General features: G+C 33.1%; 1 protein-coding gene across 2 annotated transcripts; it reads left to right on the plus strand.

Annotated features, from left to right (window-relative positions):
- The first annotated feature begins 5 nt into the window (after nt 1–5).
- LOC106058791 (PR domain zinc finger protein 10-like) lies at nt 6–16956 on the plus strand. 2 transcript variants are annotated; one of them, XM_056029767.1, is made up of 10 exons: nt 6–71; nt 2001–2146; nt 3143–3304; nt 4618–4733; nt 6123–6275; nt 6748–6862; nt 7887–8844; nt 9229–9348; nt 10518–10751; nt 12978–16956. In XM_056029767.1, the coding sequence occupies exons 2-10, from the start codon at nt 2089–2091 to the stop codon at nt 14692–14694; spliced, it is 3633 nt and encodes a 1210-aa protein (XP_055885742.1). In that variant the 5' UTR covers nt 6–71; nt 2001–2088; the 3' UTR covers nt 14695–16956. The 2 variants fall into 2 exon arrangements, with proteins under 2 accessions (XP_055885742.1, XP_055885741.1); XM_056029766.1 differs by having other exon boundaries at nt 10–71; nt 1858–2146.
- The last annotated feature ends 3725 nt before the right edge of the window (nt 16957–20681 follow it).

The following is a 20681-nucleotide window of genomic DNA, read 5'->3' on the forward strand; positions in this document are numbered from 1 at the left end:
ATGCAAGGCGACATCTTGAGGGTGGAAGTTGCATATTAAAATCATTTAAGAAATTCATTTCTGCATATAAAGTGATATATCTTAGAGACTGTTATCTATGTTTACTTTGGGAATACTAATTAGTTGATCAATTATTCATTAACTTTCATTATTTGTGATGTTTTAATAGTTTGTTTAATAGAAATGATGTGATTAACGTAAAGGCTTAAACCCAGAGAGTGCCTCTGTTTAACTAAGGAAATAATCATAATGGTTTGGTTGTAATGAGGTGCTAGATGGGGTTACCGTTATCTACCGGTATCACGGGTGTTAGAAAACATAATTTGTAATCTTATTTCTATGAGGGTCTTGCGGGGGTAATTTAGTTTTTTTTTTAAATTACCAAGTTATAGTTCATGTTCATGCCAAGAACGTCTCTCTAGATAGATCTAGTAGATATCTATAATCAAGCCTTCAAGGCCACTTTGCGTTCTAATTTTAGACGTTGACAAAATGAAAATTCTTAGATTATTAATATTATTATAACCTAGATTGTCCTAGATCTAAATCTAGATAGACCTGCTAGATCATCTTCTTATGTCATCAATTTGACATAGATTATGATGGGTTCTAGAATCTAGATGTTTTTCTAGCTAGATCTAGGTCTAGGCACTCTAGGCTTCATAATAATTTTAATGGACTTTTCGGTATGTTTGTATGGTCCTGTGTTTGAACCCTTTTTTCTTTGTATTTCCCCCCCCCCCCCCCCCAAAAACCATCCTGCGAGAGGTTTATTGGGCTAGAATACATTAAAAGCAAATAACAAACAACTTTAAGATCTATAATAGTACATTATAAGAAGACAAATTTAAAAAAAAAACAGATTTACCAACCAAATTCAGATTTCAAAGTCATTACCAATAAATAATAAACCTGCCTAGGTTAGTCTTGATAGTGACATAATATATCTGCTGTACTTTATTAGTCTAATATGCTCAATTCAAGTGAACACTTTTGAATTTTTGTTTTAAATTATGTTTTTAATTTTTCTTTTAAACTTAATTATCATTTGTAGTTTATTAGTATAATGTGAAAAATTTAGGTATTTATAACATATGTTATATAGGTACCTCGATTTAATAAACATTCAAAATGATCACAATGCAATGGAACCTATTTAGCTAGATAGAGCTTGAGAATTATTTATAAATTTTTTTTGCTGAGAAGTTAATTGTGAGGAAAGTAACTACAAAATTTATGCGTTAAAAAAATAAGCCTTCTTTAGCCTTCAAATTGTTTGTAAAATGTTTTACATGTTTCGGATGTTCCTTCAGAGTTGAAGATAGTTTACTTCCTAGTCCAAACCTCCCGCAGGACGACGGGGGATGGGAGCTGGCAGGGTTTGAACCCTCGACCGTCGATAAATCCGAACGACAGTCCAGCGCGCAAACCGCACGACCAGGCAGCCATCCTTCATAAAGCAAAAAAAAATCTTCAAGCAAAAAACTGACTGATGAACTTTAATTGACTGCATTATAAAAAGTCTTTAAGATATCTGGGGTCAAAACTTCACTCTCTTTTTCAATAACATATGTTAAAATTTATTATAAAAAATAAGACCCATAAAGATGAAGTCTTAAAAAAAAATGGATTAAAATCAACAAAAGCATGCAACAAAAAATACAAAAATGTGTATAGTATTCGATTTTGTTTTCATATGAGCAGAAACATCATAAATAAAACTAATTGGAGATCTCTAAATAAATAATGTGTTTATTTTGTTTATAATTACAGTATATTTATAATATATATATATAATATACGTATAATGCCTATCTATATAGATAATCTCTATTTAATTTTTTATACTCTATGCAGGCTTAGTCAATACAGTTCTAAGTAGTTCCCTGATGGTCCCCTTATCTAAAAATGTTTATTAAACAATATCTACCAATATTAATTATATAAATGTAAAATTGGTTATCTTGTGGATATATTTGTATATATATATATTCTTTAAGTGAACTAGAAGGACTAGTTCACTAAATGAAGAACAATCAAGCTATTGTTTAAGAAAGGACTTTACAAAAAAATTATAATCTTGTCAAAATGCAAGAATCTGGTGTTACAGTATCAAATACAGCTGAGGATGTTGGCACAGATACATGTAAGAATTATTAATACTTATCTATTTTATATATTGTAGGCGTTACTTCAAAAGAGAAGATTTATATATATATATATGTCATATTATATATGCATTTCATATTATATGTCATGTGTCAATCTAGTCATGCATGTTAATCAGTAACTCATCTGGCTGATTCAGGCAGCCCATTCTATACTCTTATGGTACTAGAGAAGAAGGCACTTGTACAAATGTGTCCTGCCTCTAACTGTGTGTCCTTCTTAGTATTTTATTAGGTTTTTATTTTTCTGTTTTTTTTTTTTTTGTACATTATGGTGTGTTTTATGTATTATTGCTACTGTACTTTTTATTCTTCTGCCCTGAAGTGTCTCTAAATTTAGTGATTTTACTAATGGTGTTACTCTAATCTATTCTCACTGCTCTATTTTGCATTTGTTCTAGTTTCTTTATATTTTCTAGAGTTGAGGGATCCCAAACAGTTATGCATGTTACTCTTATATTTACCTAACTAAGATTAAATAGCATTGTAGTTTTATGTTTCTGTTTGATTTGATTCCTAATGCTTTGTTTGATTTTTTAATAATTTCCTCAAAATGGTTTATTAATGGTTGATTACTCTTAATTTATAATGGCACCTAGATATTTTGAGATTTTAGTCTGTGTAACTGGTTTGTAAACCATGAATAAAATATTATAGCTCTACAGTTGAGAATCTATGAGAATCATAGAATTAGAATCTTCATAATTATCATTTAAAGCTTTCCGCCCCATCAATATTATTTTAAACATTGACTATTTACTGGTTTACAACCTAAAGAAAGTTTTTCGCTTAGCCACTTTAAAATTGTAAAAAAAAAATTTTGAATGTAGGCCTCCATATTGTGTAGATACTTTTTTTTTCAATGGAAAATTATTTTTTTTTATATTTTTTTAAGAGCCATATCTTTATTTCCTTTTCACAATTTAATTTAATGTTACTTAAAACATAATTTCTCCTATTTTTTTTCCTTTTAGGGTGTGAAGAATGTGGAGTTAGCAATATTGGAGAGTGTTTGATACATGGAGGAAAAATGATAAGGGCTCATGACACAGCTCCACCACCAAAAGCTTATTTGTCTCTTCCTAAAATTCTTGCTATTAAAAGAGCAAAAAGTTTTGACATTTGCTCTTTAGAAGGTAATAAGCAACTATTATGAATGTGGTTAACTCTGCTCTCATCCTTAATCTTCTTTGAATCCTGGCGAAGACTGGTACTTTTAATTTCAGGATTTTTAGGGCACCTCTAAGTCCACCCAGCTCTAATGGATACCTAATGTTTGTAGGAGAAAAGTAAAGGCCACTGTCATTGTGCTGGCCACATGACATCCTCATTAACCAATTGGCCACAGAAACAGATGACCATCATCTGCCCTATAAATCTCAAGGTCTGAAAGGGGAACTTTGCTACTTTAATAGTAGCTCAACTAAATGTTTAATAATTTAATTTAAAGGCAAACTAATCGAAATAAAAATGACACATACATGCTAAATATAAACATATTAAGGCAGCACTAGTGATAAATTTTAATGAGAGAAAATATTGAATTAAATTTATATAAAAAATAATGAACAGTTCATTTCACAAACCATGGACCATCTGATTTGACAACTCTGCCTTGCCACAACATAGTACCAAGTGAACAACTGTCCAACTTACAAAGTTTAAGCATATTAATTTATTCGATGAATATTATTAAAGATATTTTTAAAAGAAACATTAAAAAAAATGAAATTTAAATCTACTCTTCAAATTATCTCTTGACAGTTTCAAAGTAAAATTTTTATAATATTTAATAATAGAAATTTAATGTTAATTTTCTGAAAATACATTTGTAGGGAAAAAATACATACGTAACAGTTTATACATGATTACAAATCTGTAAAAAAAAAAAGGGTGTCATGTGGCTAGCACAACAACCAACAGCCTTTACTTTCCTCAACTAAAGTCAGGTACCCAATTAAAGTTGTGTGGACTCAGGGGCGCCCTAAAAATCCAAAAGTTCAAAATTCCAGTCTTCACTGAGATTCGAACCCAGGACCCCAGGTTCAGAAGCGATGCACTTAACCACTCACCTATCGCACCTTCTTTCATTTAAGATAATATGCTATTTATATGAGTCATAGCATAAATGTCATACAATTTTTTGAGTAAATGGCTATAGTGCATCATTAATACAACCACCCACGTATTGGGTCATTGATTCAAAGGTGTTAAAGATGTTGATAAATTGACCTTAATTTCCGTGATGCAATACAGAGATGTAGTAGGGTAATTGAATGGAAGGAACCTTTTAATCACTATGTTATCAAAGGATGTAAGAAAATGGTTTAGAAGGTAGGACATCCTTAATTTTGTTGACCAGCTGACTGTCTGTTGATTATAATTATTATACATAATTTCTATTGACATTAAACTTATATATCTTATACATTTTAATGTGCATTTCCAGCCAGGAAAGGAGTGTTTGCTAAAAAGACTATAAAAATAAGGACACTATTTGGACCTTTGGAAGCAGTTGTTACACAGACGAAACCTCGTTTGTCATATGGTGCACTTGAATTTGAGGTAAAAGAAACAATTAATAATATTTCTAATTTTGTAAACTATCTTTGCCGATTATGTAAAACATCTTTTCATGACTATCCGGTCAAATCTTTTTCTAGATAAGGCATCAACACTGCTAAAACTGTTTCTTTGTATCTGTGATTCTTGATATCAGACTTTTTATTTCCCATTGTGGCTAAAATCTCAAATACTTTTCAGACCATGAAGTGATTTAAAAAATGTTAACTCTTTATTTTGTCATGCTTGAAGAGCCTTTCTAAAAAAAATTGTTATCCAACTGGACCCTTGATCATTGTTTAGTCCCAGCATTTAGTATATATTTGTTGTTTTTTTTCATGTCATGTTTGCATATAATGGCAGTCCACGTTTACATTCACCTTTTCACTTGATCGCCTTCAGAAATCTTTCTTCTGTCCTTCCTCATGATACTTTGTCTTCTTAGTATGTATAGAATGTTCTAGTAGATGTTCCAAAGTGAAAGCAGAGGAAGGAAACTAAAATGTCTTTCTCCAATCTCTTCATTTAATACTTGAAGTATTTCTCATGTTTTTAGCAAGCGCCACTAATCTCTAGCTGGTGATGATGTCATACTAGTTAACATTATTATGGTATATAAAATGTCCTAGGCCATGCCTCATGTGTTTTCCTAATTCGCCAGTAACAATTTATATCAATAGATCAATCAAATTATCTTATGTTATCTTATATATCAGCAAAGGTATTTAACAGGTTTTGTGTTTATCATTTATGATGTATTTGACTTTGTGAGCTCTATCAAAAAGATATCAGAAGAACTGCTCGGAGTGTCATCTATATGTTTAATATATATATTAAATATATTTATTATAGAAATAGATGCCATTTTAGGTTATGAAACAAAAAAGACACTACATAAGGATGAAGACAGATGAGAGACTATGGTGCTAAACTGAAATTCCCTAAGCAAATAAAAGTAGAAAAGCCAAAGGAGACATTTTGGTGTTGGGGTGGAAAGCTTCTGATAGTTAAAATTAAAGTAAACTTAACTACAATGACAAGAAGGTTTGAAAAGACCATTGGAAATGTAAATAACTTTCTGTAGATGAACTGGAAAGATAAAACTTTTTGAACGGTTGTAAATAGTAATTTTTGTTTTCTTCAGTTTAAATTATTTTTATGTGTTTTTTATGTTTAAGAATTTTGTATTCAGTTGACATTACATTGAATCTCTTATAAATTATTATATAAATATTTTCTAACTTCATTATGTAAAATGTCTTCATAATTAAAAAAAGAAAAAAATCTATCTTGCAAAATGTAAATTAATTATCTTTTTCTTTTAAAATGTATTGTTGGATACAAAAAAAAAAAACTAAATTAGAAAAATTTATTTTTACCTTTCATCTTCAGATTCACAGACAGACTGGAGAAAGGCTATATTTAGATACATCTGATAAATATAAGTGTAACTGGATGATATTTGTCCGGCCAGCTAGCAAGTTTTCCCAGCAAAACTTGGCTGCATTTGAAAACAATGGGCAGATATTTTTTGTGACTTGCAAGGTAATAAACCTATTTTATGACATTGAATTTTGAAACTTAAGTTCAAGGGGAAGAAGTAGACAGCAGAGATGTTCTGCAAAGCTTAAATCAACTACTGTGTCTGTAAGGTAAAAAGTTAGTATGCATTATTTCTCCAACACTCTAAATACTATTCTTGAGTACCTGACTTAAGTTTAAAAAGTAAAGACGGTTGTTCGTTGTGCTGGCCATATAACACCCTGCTAGTTAACCGTTAATCAAAGAAACAGATGACCTTAACATCCTCTGTCCCTGAGATCGCAATGTCTGAAAACTTAAACTTTTTTAACTTAACTTTAAACAAGTTTGAAACAAACAATACATAACTATACAATGTTCTATAGACATAATCACCTCACTAGTATTTATATTTTTACTAATGTACTCTCTCTCTCTCTCTCTTTTTATATATATATATATATATTCTCATGCTGTTCATTCAATTTGATTCCAGAATATTCCTGCTGGGACAGAATTGAGAGTATGGTACTCAGCTGCTTATGCTAAGTCTATGGGCAAAAGTTGCTTAATGCCTGATTTGTTGGACATAGTTAACGTAGAGAAAAAAGGTAAAGTACATAGACCTGTAATTTACAAGCAACAAATCTTAATTCATCTAATGAATTAAAGAAGCTCCTTTAAAAGAGACGATAAATACATCCTACGCATATGCATTTTAAATGGAGGCTTAAACTCTACTAATAGATAGGCTTTCCTGGCAGCTTCAGGGAACCCATTCCATGCTGTAATGGCACTTTGGAAGAAGGAGCTCTTGGTCAAATTTGTCCGGCATATAAAATAAGAAAAGTGCCATTATCTATGTGTTTTTTCTGAGTATTTTATTTGATTGTGTTTTTATTTGTAAAGTATGGTTCATTATTTTTTGTTTCATTGCTATTTTATTATTAGTCTGCTTTCCTAAAGTGTCTCTAATTTCGGTGATTTTACAAATGAAGTTACTCTAGTCAAATGTTAATATTCATTTGTTATAAATCTCAATGCCCTATTTTGTGTCCTAATTTCTTTATGTTTCCTTGAGTTGAGGGGTGCTAAAAGACACATATATTCTAATATTGATGTAACCAATGCAATGTTGAATCCATTTATCTCATTGTATGATGAGACTGATTCTGTAGTTCTTTTTTTGCTGAGGGGGTCAATTTTAGTCAAACTGAATTTCTATTAGATTGGACCAATAAAAATTATCTTATCTTATATTGTATCTTTTATCTTGCTTTAGTTTTATTCTGCAATCATATGTGCATAGTCTTAAGTTCCTGAACTTATATAATTAGGTAGGTCATTTCTGTAAATAAGAAACTGTAAGCCTGAAACTGTTTCTTAAGGCACAACTGAGTTCACTGTTGATTTGGAGACATTTATTATCTCCCTAGGAAAGGGAGATAATAAAGTCTGAATCCATTGGTATAATGGACCACTAATGTAATTTTTATAGAAAGCTTTAGAGAAATCTAAGTAACCTAAGTAAAACTGTAGCAGGTGAATGTTTAATATTATTAGTGTTATTATTATTTTTTTTTTTTGAGATTTTGATTTTGTTTTATTATTTTTATTTGTTTCTGTTGTAAACAGGACAAGACGAGAGTCAAAGTTTAAAAGTTGTGCCTCAGAAGATTGAGGATAAAGTTTGTGTTGAGCAGGCTCATTTGATCTCAGAGGTTAAGGATGAAAAGCTTGAACTGAATTCACAATTATTGAGTCAAAGTTTAAAAGTTGTGCCTCGGAAGATTGAGGATAAAGTTTGTGTTGAGCAGGCTCATTTGATCTCAGAGGTTAAGGATGAAAAGCTTGAACTGAATTCACAATTATTGAGTGACACTTTTGAAAATGTACAACTTGCTGACAACTCTGATCCTTCACTTCTGATAAAAAAGGATAACAATGTGTTTAGCTGTTTTTTATGCTCAGCATCCTTTGCCCGGATTCGACAACTAGAGTCACATGTATGCACTGTGTTTCGAGATAAAATTGAAACACAAGAAAGTAACCCAAGAAGAAGAAAAGGGAAGCCCAAGAAGATCTCAGACAGTAGTCAAGAGTTAGGTTTTGTTATGCCAAACCTTCTTGGTCCTTATGAACTAAACAATAACAGTAGTGAGGATGTCATTCTGCAGAATGATATGAACGAAGATCTTCAGTTGACAGACCATCTCCTTCTACCTGAAACATTGGCTGACACATTGGAAGACACATCCAGACCAGATTCCAACCAAGAAAAAACTCGGGTATCAGAGGACGTAAAACCAAAGGTGCTAGAGAGTGTCAAACCAAAGGGCCGTAGAGGAAGGCCTAGAAAATTCCCAGTAAAAGACAAATCCTCTGCTAAATCAAATATACAGCCCCGTAGTCAGAAAAAGTTCTCATGCAGTTCGTGTGATGCCACCTTTGTAAGTAAGGAACAATGGCTCCAGCACAAGGACTGTGCACCTACTGTGATTGTCTGCAAGTATGAGAACTGCTCCAAAGTGTTTGCTACCAAGTATAAGTATCACAGACATAAGATCATTCATGAAAAGCCCAATAACTTTCAGTAAGTGAATAGTCATTGTAATTTTGACAAACTTATTTAGGCTTTTTTTAACACCCTTATCTGCTGTGTTAACAAAATGTATACTATACATTCAAATCAAATTGTTTGTTCATTGTAAATAACTTTTCCCCATGTGCTCCATTTCCCCTAATGTTAATGCAAAATGGCTAGACCTTAGCAAATGTTACCATTAGATTTATTGTTCATTAGTGAGATTTGTTTACATTTTGTTAATACACAAGTTTTTTTTATTGGAATTGCCATTCCTTTATAATTGTAAAGCCCATTTATAATGATTTTTAATACATGTTGAAAATAATACATATGTATTTCAATTTACATGAAATGAATTTGTATTTCTAAAAAGTTCAACTTTTCCTTCAGGTGCCATTTCTGTCAGACTAAGTTTAACCGGCTGGATCACTTGAAAAATCACCTCTTGGTTCACGACATGAACCGGAGCACTTTCGCATGCGACATCTGTGGCAAAAGTTATCTCTATAAGTAAGAGTCATTTTGTTAGTGAAAAGTGTTAAACAGCTGCTCAACATACTTTAGTTTACTTCATGCTTTAAAGGATTTGTTAGTTTGTTTGTTTTACACGTTTCTGATATCCCTTCAGAGTTGAAGATAATTTACTACCTAGTCCAAACATCTCACTGGATGACGTGGGATGGTTGCGGGCAGGGTTTGAACCTGGAACAAACATAGCTCACGACCAGGCAGTTTTTTTTTATAATGAATTTTAAATTTAATTTTTCTGCTGTTCTTTGACTAATTTTTAAATAGTTTATTAGTCAAAAGCATCTTGAAACATTTTCAGCCTAATTATTTAGTAGTTACTATGCTTAAATATTTTCTCTTCATTGACCACTTGTTATGTGCTTCGGGCTGCCACCTTGAAGGTCCTGATTTTGGACCTTACTCCTTCCATCTCTGCTGTCCTGCAGGATGTTTAGACTAGGACATAATAATCTTCACTTCTAATGGAAAGTCTGAAACTTGTACAATAAAATCAAATCTTTAAAACTTAGCCTTTTGTAGACTGGTATTCTGTATCTCAATAACTAGTAACTGTTAAAAATTGTTTCTAATCTTATCTAATACAGACGTTCCTTCTTAGCAAAAGATAATTATGTCCCATGTGTATCCATGTTTCGTTCTAGTCCTGCGTGTTAATTTGAGATTTAAACTCTTCTAAGTGATAGGCTTTCCTGGCTGATTCCCCAATGTAAGGAGATTTTTAAAAATTGTAATTAACACAAAAAACAACAACTTTGAGACTAAGTAGAGACAAACATTTTATACTTGAAATTAAATGCTTTTCATATTCCAGTCCTTCCATACATACAATAATCATTGGCATTGGAAACTATTTTACTCTACATCAACCAACTATGGAAGCACAGTCAGTGAGTGGTAAATTGCTTGGCTTCCAAACTTAGGGGTCCTGGTTTTGAATTCTGATGAGATTTTTAATTTTGGGACTTTAAGGGCACCTCTTGAAACCAAAGTAAAGTTGGTTGGTATTTGTGCTGGCCACATGGCACTCATTAGCCACGGGCCACAAAAACAGTTGAACTTAACATCATCTGCCCTATAGATTGCAACATTTCTAACACTTATCTGAATATTCTTTTTTTACCATTCTCTGCATTGGTTGTTTATTTTAGGTCTACATTAATATTTCACAAAGCCAAGCACGAAGCAGTGGAAGGGAATTCTTTGTCTTGTCTTGTCTGTAAAAAAGTTTTCCCATCAAAAGAGGAACTTAAGAAGCACATAAATGTGCACAATCGGTACAAGCGTGAAGAGAAGCCTCGTAAAATGAGTTGTCCGGATTGTGGGAAACAGTTCTTGACTCAGAAAGATATCCGAAGGCATCGAGTCACTCATTCTAAAGAAAGGTAATTCATTCAAACTATATCATATTATTAGTTAATGTTCCAAAGTATTTTTAAACTGTTAACATAAAATTTAAAATATTTCTGGCTGAATACTTTGTAATTTCTGAGCCTCCACAATATGAGAGACTTGGAAGCCATCCTGCGTTTTAATAATAATAAAAAAAGACTGAAAAAATATATTTAAGTACTATATATTGTACTCATTGAAAACACAGGTAGCAATATAAAGCAAAAACTATATAATAATACATCTTTCATGGCCAAAAATACTTAACAATACAAATCAATATTCTTCTTCACATGATTTTTAATCTTTTTCTTTAGTTGTGCTACACACCTTTGTGGTGCCAAGCAAAAAAAAAAGAATTTTTAAGCAATGTGTGTGTTCTAATCGGAGGAAAAAAATCAACACTAAGCAAATGAAATTAAAAAAAAAAAAAGAAAACTAATGAAATTTTCTACTTAAAATGAAATAAGATAAGATAAGATAATTTTTATTGATCCAATCAAATGGAAATTCAGTTTGACTACCGTTGACAACTTCAGCGTAACTACTGTACAATAACAACATAGATGAAAAATTCGAACAACATTCACACACAAAACACATACACATTCACAACCAGCGCTTTATGAATTTGACTTCTATGTACTTCTTGATGACAGTTGATCTTGTAAAGGAGTTCTTAAATCTTTCTGTTTTAGTCCTAATAGAAAGGAGATGGCCACTTCGTTCAGATCTTATGTAACAGTGGTTTAATGGGTGCTGATTGTCTTTAAGAATCGTGAGTGTTTTGGAAAGGCATCTTTCATGAAAAAGGTCTTCAAGAGATGGTAGCTGTATTCCAGTGATATACGATGCCTTTTTTAATTAGTCTATTTAGTCTAAGTCTTTGTTCCAGTGACGTATTACCATACCAGCAAGTGATGGCAAAGTTAATTAGACTTCTGATGGTTGCTGTATAAAAAAGTTTAATTATTGTTTTGTCGATGCTAAATTTTCTTAGCTTTCTGAGATAGAAGAGTCGCTGGTGGATTTTTGTGTAGAGGTTTTGACAGTGTTCACTCCATTTCTGTTTATTGTTGATGGTTGTTCCTATTCTTGTACTTTTTCTATGGTTTTGTTGTTTATCTGGATTTCTGCAATATGGCCTTTATGTTTCTTTAAATCAGTAATCATTTCTTTAGTTTTCTGAACATTTAAAATTAGAATAACTGCTTTCCTTAACATGAAAAATACTTTTCAATAAAAAAATATGTTCATGAAATCTTTTGAGATTTATTTTACATTCATAATCCTTTTATCATTTTCTCCTATACAAAATTAGTTTTTTTACAGTACCTCTATTCAAATTACCCCTTCATGGAGGGTGGACAGATGCTGATCTCAAAAACGGCTCTAACGATTTTCCTAAAAATTGAACAGTTGATGTATATCACTGAAAAAAGAATTACTACGGGCTCGTTGGCCATGTGGTGAAAACTCTAGTTTGACTGTTATAATTTTTCAAAGTAAAAAATAAATAAATCTAAATATGGCTTTAAAAAAAACATGGCATGTCAGCCATATTACAGTGTTCCGAAATTACACCATAACAAATTGTTCAATTTTATGGAAAGAATATCTTAGCTTTACTAATTTTTTTTATGTAAATCTAATATAGATTACATCTAGATTCTAGATCAGCGGTTCTCAACCTTTTAAGCTCGGCGACCCTTTTTAGAATCCCCCACTTGGCCGCGACCCCCCCTCTCCCCCCACACACAGCAAAAGAGGAATAGACAAAAACAATCCATATTTTCGATGGTCTTAGGCGACCCCTGGCAAATCGTCAATCGACCCCCAAGGGGGTCGCGACCCACAGATTGAGAACCCCTGTTCTAGATCTTTAGAGTTCTAAATCAGAAGTCTAGGTCTAGTAATAGATCTAGATGTCCATATAATGATAATATCAATAAATAATCACAAAAAGTATGAATTCCTGCTGGCTGAATTGATAAATACATTTGTTTACGCTGTATTAAAATCACGGGTTTGATACCTGGTTTGAACCAAATATTTTTTTTAATGATCTTTTTAAAAAAACTTTTTTATTTTTAAGTTGTATAATTGTCTTTTTTAAAAAAAAATATTTTTATTGTTATTCTTGTTCTTTTAGGGTTAAGGTTAGTTTTTTTTTTTTTTTTTGTAGTTGTAATAAAACAGCCACTTTTTTTTCCCTCTAGACCTTTCCTGTGTGAACATTGTCCTCATACATTCCTTCGTAAAGATCATCTTCGTAGACACTATTCCAGCAGTCATAAAAAAGAGCTTTATGAACAACAATTGAAATCCAACCCATTTGGCTGCAGCATCTGCCTGGAAGCGTTTAATAAACAAGAGTTTCTAGCCTACCACATCAAGACTGTTCATCCCAATGGGGTGGACAAAGTGGATCCAAAACAAACTAAAGAGAAAGTTGTTAAAACTTTGTCCAAATCAGCAGCTGTTAAAGTGGTGAGCATTCCTAGTCCTCAGGAAAGTATATCTAAAACAGATAAGGGCTCTACTGCTATGCAGAAGCTTTTACTTAAGCGACAAGTTCTAAGCAAGCAGCCTCTTTTACAAAGTCAACCCAACAGTCTTCCTGGACAATCATTGCTTCCTCCTCAACTCCAACCTTCACCTCATTCATCTCAAGCTAGTGAGGCTCAGTCATGTGAACCTTACCCAGTTAGTTTAATCAAAATTCACCCTAGTGAGCCTGTCATTGCGGGTACCCAGCCAGTTTTTTTCCCTTCTCTGCAAACTGCCAACACTCAGGCTACTGTGTTAGATGCCATAGGAGTTGACTTGCTGGCGCAGACAAGCAAGGCTCCTGCACCATTCCGTGTTCACAACCAGGTGCTGAGTCAGGTTCAGCTCCAGGCTCCCACTCGTTCACACATTCAGCTAGAAAATCAGCAGCTGCAACAACAGCAACAGGAGGACCAATTGCAGCATGTTCACCAGGTGCAGCAGCCCCGTCAGCAGCATCACCTTCAGCAGCAACAACAGTACACCACCTCCAACAACTGCAACGCTGTCCAGCAACTGCAAATCCAACAACTCCTTTTGCCTCAACACTTCTCGGTTCAGCAGCAGCCTCAACAGCAGACAATACAATCTGTTGGGCATGTTATCCAGGGCATCAAATTGGCTGATTTCCAAAACATATTATTAGCTCTTGATGGTCAGAATTTGGTAAGCCTTCAGGGTCTGAACATCAGCAAACCAGTACAGCACATGGTTGTCAAAGATACTACCCTTGGTTGCAAACAGTTACTGCAGATTCCTGTGCAAGAACCTGCCCCGAAATCAGAGAGCAGCTTTTTCATCAATTGTAATGGACAGATTTTCCAAGCCACAGTGGATAATCCTACTATTGCTCAACTTTTAAATAACTCATCAAGCAAATTAGATTTAAAACAGATCCAGGTGGTGGAAGATGACTTCAGTCGGATAGTTGGCCAGTCAAATAGTAACTGTATGAAAAGTACAGGTGTTATTAAGTCCCCTTCTCAAAATGTACACAGTCAAAGTGATTCCTTGATGGGTCAGCAACAACTTCAGGATGACTTCAGTGAAGCATTCAGCTCACAGGTACAAGCTCAACTTTTACCGCAGCAACCACAGGGTCATGTCCAGCAGAACCAGATTATGGATAAATCTAGCAACCAGGACTTGTCAAGTTTTTCTGTTCCCTGGGCAGACAACTTTGACTTCAAGCCAGTGGGTGAAATGTCTATCCCAGCTGATGTCACATCTTCCACTCTAGATAACTTAAACTTGTCTCAAGGCAGTTGCTGGATACTGCAGCAGCAGCCGCAGTCATTAGATCAGCAACCAATTCTGCAAGTTCAAAATCAGCAAAGCTCACCTCTGTTTACTCTCTCCACTGCCTGCACTATTGCAGACTCATAATAAATTACTATAAGGGAAGTATTCACATTTAATTACAGAATGGTCAAGTGGAAAATTAGACTGCACACATTTTTTATGCTTGATTAGCCTTAACCAACCAAGCTTTTATGTATAGTATCAATTCTCTGAAATAAGTACATATTTGTAATATTTGATTGATTATGTTATGAAAAGCTATTCAGGGAAAAAACTGTCCTAAGTTGCAAAACAACTGTAATAAATGGACAAAGTTTAATAGTTTACATGTACAACTTGTTAACATCTAAACTAGGAATATTTTGGTATTATGTTTTCATTAAGTTCCTTTCATTCAAGATTCACAATGACCTGTTAATTAGATGACCCCTTAATTAGTCTAATCAGTTATAGTATTCATGAATTATTTATTACAATGTTGTGTCCATGAACTTTGTTTCTGCCAAGCTTTTCAAGATTTTGTTTGTTTGTTCCTAGAATATCATGAGACAAAAATTTAATGACAATGAAAAATTGTTTTAGCATTGAACATTGCACTTGTCTTTCAACTGTCCATAGAATTGATGTTTGTTGTTTTGATGCTCATTACTCTATGATAGGTGCTGATTATATATATACCATTAGACTTTTTTAGGTGCTGAAAAACGTATATACCAATTTACTTTTTTTTCGATATTATGAATAATATATTACATTTTTATTATTAGTTTATCCCTTGAGTTCTGAATGAATTGTATTTAATATTTTTCCCTGAGACAGATGTGAAGGAAATTGATTAGAAAACAAAATGAAGAAACAAAAAAAAATGTTCATTTTGTTGGAAAGATCAAGAAGTGAATTTTTAAAATAGAAACTTTATCACACAGAAACAACTTATAAGCCTTTTTTAATTTGTAAAAGTTTCTTCTTTATTTTTGAATTCATTTTTTAACTATTTTTTTAAATGTATGTTTAATCAGCTTCAAAGTCTTTGTTTATATCTGAAAGCATGCTTACAATGACTTGATTTGATTTCAACCTTCTGGATAAAAGAAATAATAGTCATAATACCCTAGAGAAAATGTGTGTTCAGTTTCATTTCACAGTGCCTTAAGAGCATGGAATGGATAGCCTGAATTAGCCAGGTAAACCAATGACTTGTAGAGATTGAGTCTCTAAAGATATTGTAAAGCTACACATACATAACTATGTAACAGTTGTTGAAATCTTTTTTAGACGGAACTATTGTAATATATAAGATAGCAATGACTTTGTCATCTTACCATAACACACAAATATAAAACATGATGCTTTTGACCTAACTCTTATGTTTAAAGATGTGTTTGCATAATATTTATTTAAAAACAAAAATTATATTGCAAAATAATTTTGTTCAATGGAATAACTCATAATAGAAAAACATTATTACTAGCTTGTCTCCCTTTGCACATCATTTTTGTTTAAATTGTTTTTTTTTAAGCTGTATTTAGTTTCAAAGCAATAGCCATGAAATTTAGCTGGATCAGAATGAAATATAAACATCTGTGATATTAAATATTTCATTAAATAGAAAATAATTTCATATTTTTTAAATGTTATCAAAAACATTCTTCAGAATAAAATTAAATAATTCTATTATTCTGCATGATAGTTACGATAGTCCATGCAGAACTAATATATCGGCTGAAAATTTCACATACAGTTACTTTTGAATAAACAATCAATTCCTTTTTTCTTTTTTTGGGCAGCTTTGCCTATTTTCATTTGTTTATGTTTTGGCAATAGTTTTGTTGAAAAACTGAAAAATCATATATATAGTAAGTAATAACTTACATATTTGAATTATCAAAATGTTTTATGTTTAGGTTGAGATTTCTTCATTGTAAAGCAAATAAAAACTAAAATCTTATATTTTAAAAAAAATTACAGTGTTTTAAATTAATTTTCAATTCTATACAGATCCTGGGGGGTCACCTTTCTAATTGGAATATTTTCTCTATAAATAAAATGGTGGTTTCAAATAAAAAATAATGTTATGTTAAGTTTTATTAAATTACTGAATTAAAAAGTGACCTTTCAACTTTGGCTATTGGGATGAAGTTAGTAATGTTTAAAGTGAAGGTCTGATAACTTAACTGGACAGTGACTTTACACATTTTTGTTGAATTTTTATTTATTATTTATAATGTAATGTATTTCTTACCAAGTCTTTTGAATAAATTTTATACAATGATTCTATTTTGTATTTCTAAGATTTGCCTGTAAAAAATATTATTGCACAATAAAAATATTTAAACAAATTTTTTACCTTACAAACTATCCATTACATTTATTAACTTATATCAATTAATATATGCTACAAATTGTTTCACTTTCAAAAGATAAGAAAATCACCTTCCCAGCTGACCTTACTGGTTATAACCTGCTTATATCAATTTTGTATTGATCTATTTTGCATTGTCATATAGGGATGTAGTTGTTGATAGTTTACAGCTTCTAATATTTGTGATGAAATTACCAAAACCTGACATTTACTTGCCTGGGTGGACCATTTCAAGAGCCACTTCTGAGTTTGTGTTTCCACACAAATTCTCTGTGTAATATTGTTTATTTATACATTTTCATTCTGGTGGTTAAAATATCTACAAACTATTTTTTTTAGAATCTTTGAGGGTATGTTGTAGATAAACCCTTATGGCCCATTTTATAATCTAATTTTGACTGACCCTACTGCCACTACAGCCCATCATAACCAACACCCTGTACAGCAGTGCTGAACAACTGAAGAGAATAGCACATTATTTTTCCTTGGCACAGTCTGCAAAAGAGCTCACAGCTCAGCAGCAAAAGGCTGGCTAGAAGAACAATACAGCGGATTTTTGTTGCTGCACAATTCTTACTTTTCTCTCAGAGAGACTCATTCATGAAGAACAAACTGAAAGAGATGTCAAAGTGATGTATTGAATAGTGTACTTTAGGAGATTTTTACTCACTTACTAGGATGATTTATGGTGTATAGTAAATCTCTAGCTTGATGTGCTATAGCAGATTAATATGAGCAATCTTTACAAGTGTTTTAAAGCAACATTTGTTTGCACCAGCCAGGAAATGTGATAACTTTAGTAGCAACTAACTAGATTAACACATGGCCACACAATTGAATCATTTTTAAGCATACTTACTAGCCCATCGACTTGGTTAACTTATGAAATTGGTGTGATGTTTAGTTGCTACTGTTTTCCCATCTTTAAATTGTCTCCTTTCCTTGGACTCACATTTTGCAAAACCAGACAACGTCTTGCTATCAAAGTTTGAATTCTGAACATTGTTTGTAGATTATCACGTAAAACTAAATCAAGTAGATTTGGAATACATCTCATTTCTATTTATTTTGGCTTCCATCAAAAACTTGTTCCACTACAACTGATGAGTGTAACACTGAACGTGATGGACTGGTTACACAGTTATGTAATCACCATGGAAATAGTCTACGGTGAAATACGTCCCATATGGATCGTCTAGTGGCTTTAAAAAAAGGGTTCCAAATGTTTCAATTTTCAGTTCAAAGCCTCTTTCTAAAATGTGCACTGAGATGGTTTCTGTTTGAGTTTCCTAGTTGATTTAATTAGGGAGACCTAGCATTGCCCTTGGGACAACACTCGGGAGAGGGAGGAGCTCAATAATTTTAGTTCTGACCGAATCAACACGATCTGGGAAAGAGGCTAATCTGTGTCCGGGGGGGGGGTGGGGGTACAGCTTTCAAACGTTCATTTTTTTCTCTTGATATAGTTGTACGATGTCAGAATAGCACAGTCTCAGAATAGCACAGTCTAGTTTATCAATGGACGTCGAAACAACCAAAGTCTATTTTCTGAACTAATACTAATAATGTGGCCAAATTCAAATTTAACAATAAACAAAATATTGATATTTCAATAGTGAAACTTAATTTATTACATCGTGATTGACCGTAAATATTAAATATAATGTAGATTATGACGTCCATGATAGCCAATTAGAATAGTTTATTTTATGTAGACCACACTATTCTCAAGCCTGCATCCAATATCACAAGAGAAGCCCTGGAGCCCCCAAGGAAAGAGGAAGAGGAGCCGGCCCAGAAGTAAATGGCGCCAAGATTTGGTTGCAGATGCCTTGAAGTTGTGCAAGATGTTGGTAAAGCTGGAAAGACAATTCCAGAACAGTGGCATGGAGGAAGCTGGTTAAGCCCTCCCCCCTCAAGGGACCACAGAGGATGAAAGAATTGAAGATAATCCACTGCCTAGTCCAAACCTCCCGAAGGACTACGGGGGATGGCATCGGGCAGGGTGTGAACCCGAGACCATCGAGACGACTGAACGACATTCCAGCGAGTATACCGCGCGACCAGGCAGCCAGTTATATGTCGTACACACTTGTAAGCCTACAATGGAAAATGTTTCTTTTTTTTTTGTTTTTCTCTACGCGATATCATCCACACTGCCTTAAAAATGTCATTCAATGATTTGGTTTAAATGCACACTACGTTCAGAGAGGAGCTAGGCTTATCGCCTGCTTGACCACTCCCTGCCCATTCTCACGGCGTTGTCATGGTCACCCGTTCACTTCGGTACGAAGGATCTGTAAAATGTTTGTAAAATGTTTTACATGTTTCGGATGTTCCTTCAGAGTTGAAGATAATTACTTCCTAGTCCAAACCTCCTGCAGGACGACGGGGGATGGGAGCGGGCAGGGTTTGAACCCGGGACCATCGATAAATCTGAACGATAGTCCAGCGCGCAAACTGCACGACCAGGCAGCCATCGTAATTAAATATTCTACACAAGCACAAACGCTATCCCATACATTACAAACGTTCTTTCAAAACAGAAGATAATTACATCCTAGGCGTATCCATTTTATAATCTAGTCGTGCATGTTAATTCGACTTAAGCTCTGCTATTAAGTTATTGGTTTTCCAGGCTCAGGCAACCCGTTTTATGCTCTAATGGCATTAGGGAAGTAGAAGCACTTATTGGATTTTTTCCTAGCATATGAATTAAGAAATATGCCTTTGTCTTTGTGTCTTTCTGAATTTTTTTTTTTTGGGGGGGGGGTAGTGTTTTAGTGTTTGTAACTGAAAGTTATGGTTTAGAGTGATTTGTTCACACCCATGCCAAAATACAATCGTTGTAGATTATTTGAAACAAAAGAGGTTGTTAAATTTGTGGTAAAAAATCGAAGGCTATGAACAAGCGTGATCGACCCTGGCGTGAAAGCGACTAACAAATATGTTTAATAAAAGATTTTAAGTACAACATTATAATGAATAATGATTAACATGCAGGAATAGATTGACCTAGGAACATGCATAGGACGTAATTATCTTCTCTTTTGAAGTAATATCTGTAATATTTAAGATAAGATAAAACATATTTTATTGTAGGCCTACATTGTTTTTGTTTTTTTATAATAGCCTATAATTCTCTCCTTTACATAGGTTTGAATGATCGCAGTATTGAATGCTAAAAAAATAGCGTTTAGAACCTTTCTTTCAACTAATCATTACACGTGAAGGCTTTAAAATTGTATTTTAGCTAGAAATTTTGTAGTGATCGTCTTTGCTTTTGTTCATAAAATGTATTAATTAAGAAAAGAAAATCGTTTAAAGGGGGAAAAAAAGGGCAGAATTAAAAAAAAATACACGAGTTTACGGCACATTGCATTATGGGAGATAATACTTCCGCCTGAGATGATTTTGCAACCGCTCGGACCAGACGACAAACACCGTAATCAATAATGCAACTGTAGTGTTTAATGCTGCACTCGCTTCCAAGTGAACAAGAAGCCAGGAAGCCTGGTCGAGGGTTTAAAATGATGGTTTGAAGCTGAGATGGTGTGGGCGGGGAGTTGCTGGCAAGAAGGATTCTTTTTTTTTTTTTTTTTTTAAATGGACTAAAATAAAATGTAAAAAAAAATATGTAGAAAGAAAGTTAACAGAAGCAAGACAGACATTATTTGAAACAAAAAAAAATGGCTTGTTTTTCTTTCAC

Source organism: Biomphalaria glabrata, chromosome 5 (assembly GCF_947242115.1).
Source record: "Biomphalaria glabrata chromosome 5, xgBioGlab47.1, whole genome shotgun sequence".
NCBI classification, from domain to species: domain Eukaryota; kingdom Metazoa; phylum Mollusca; class Gastropoda; family Planorbidae; genus Biomphalaria; species Biomphalaria glabrata.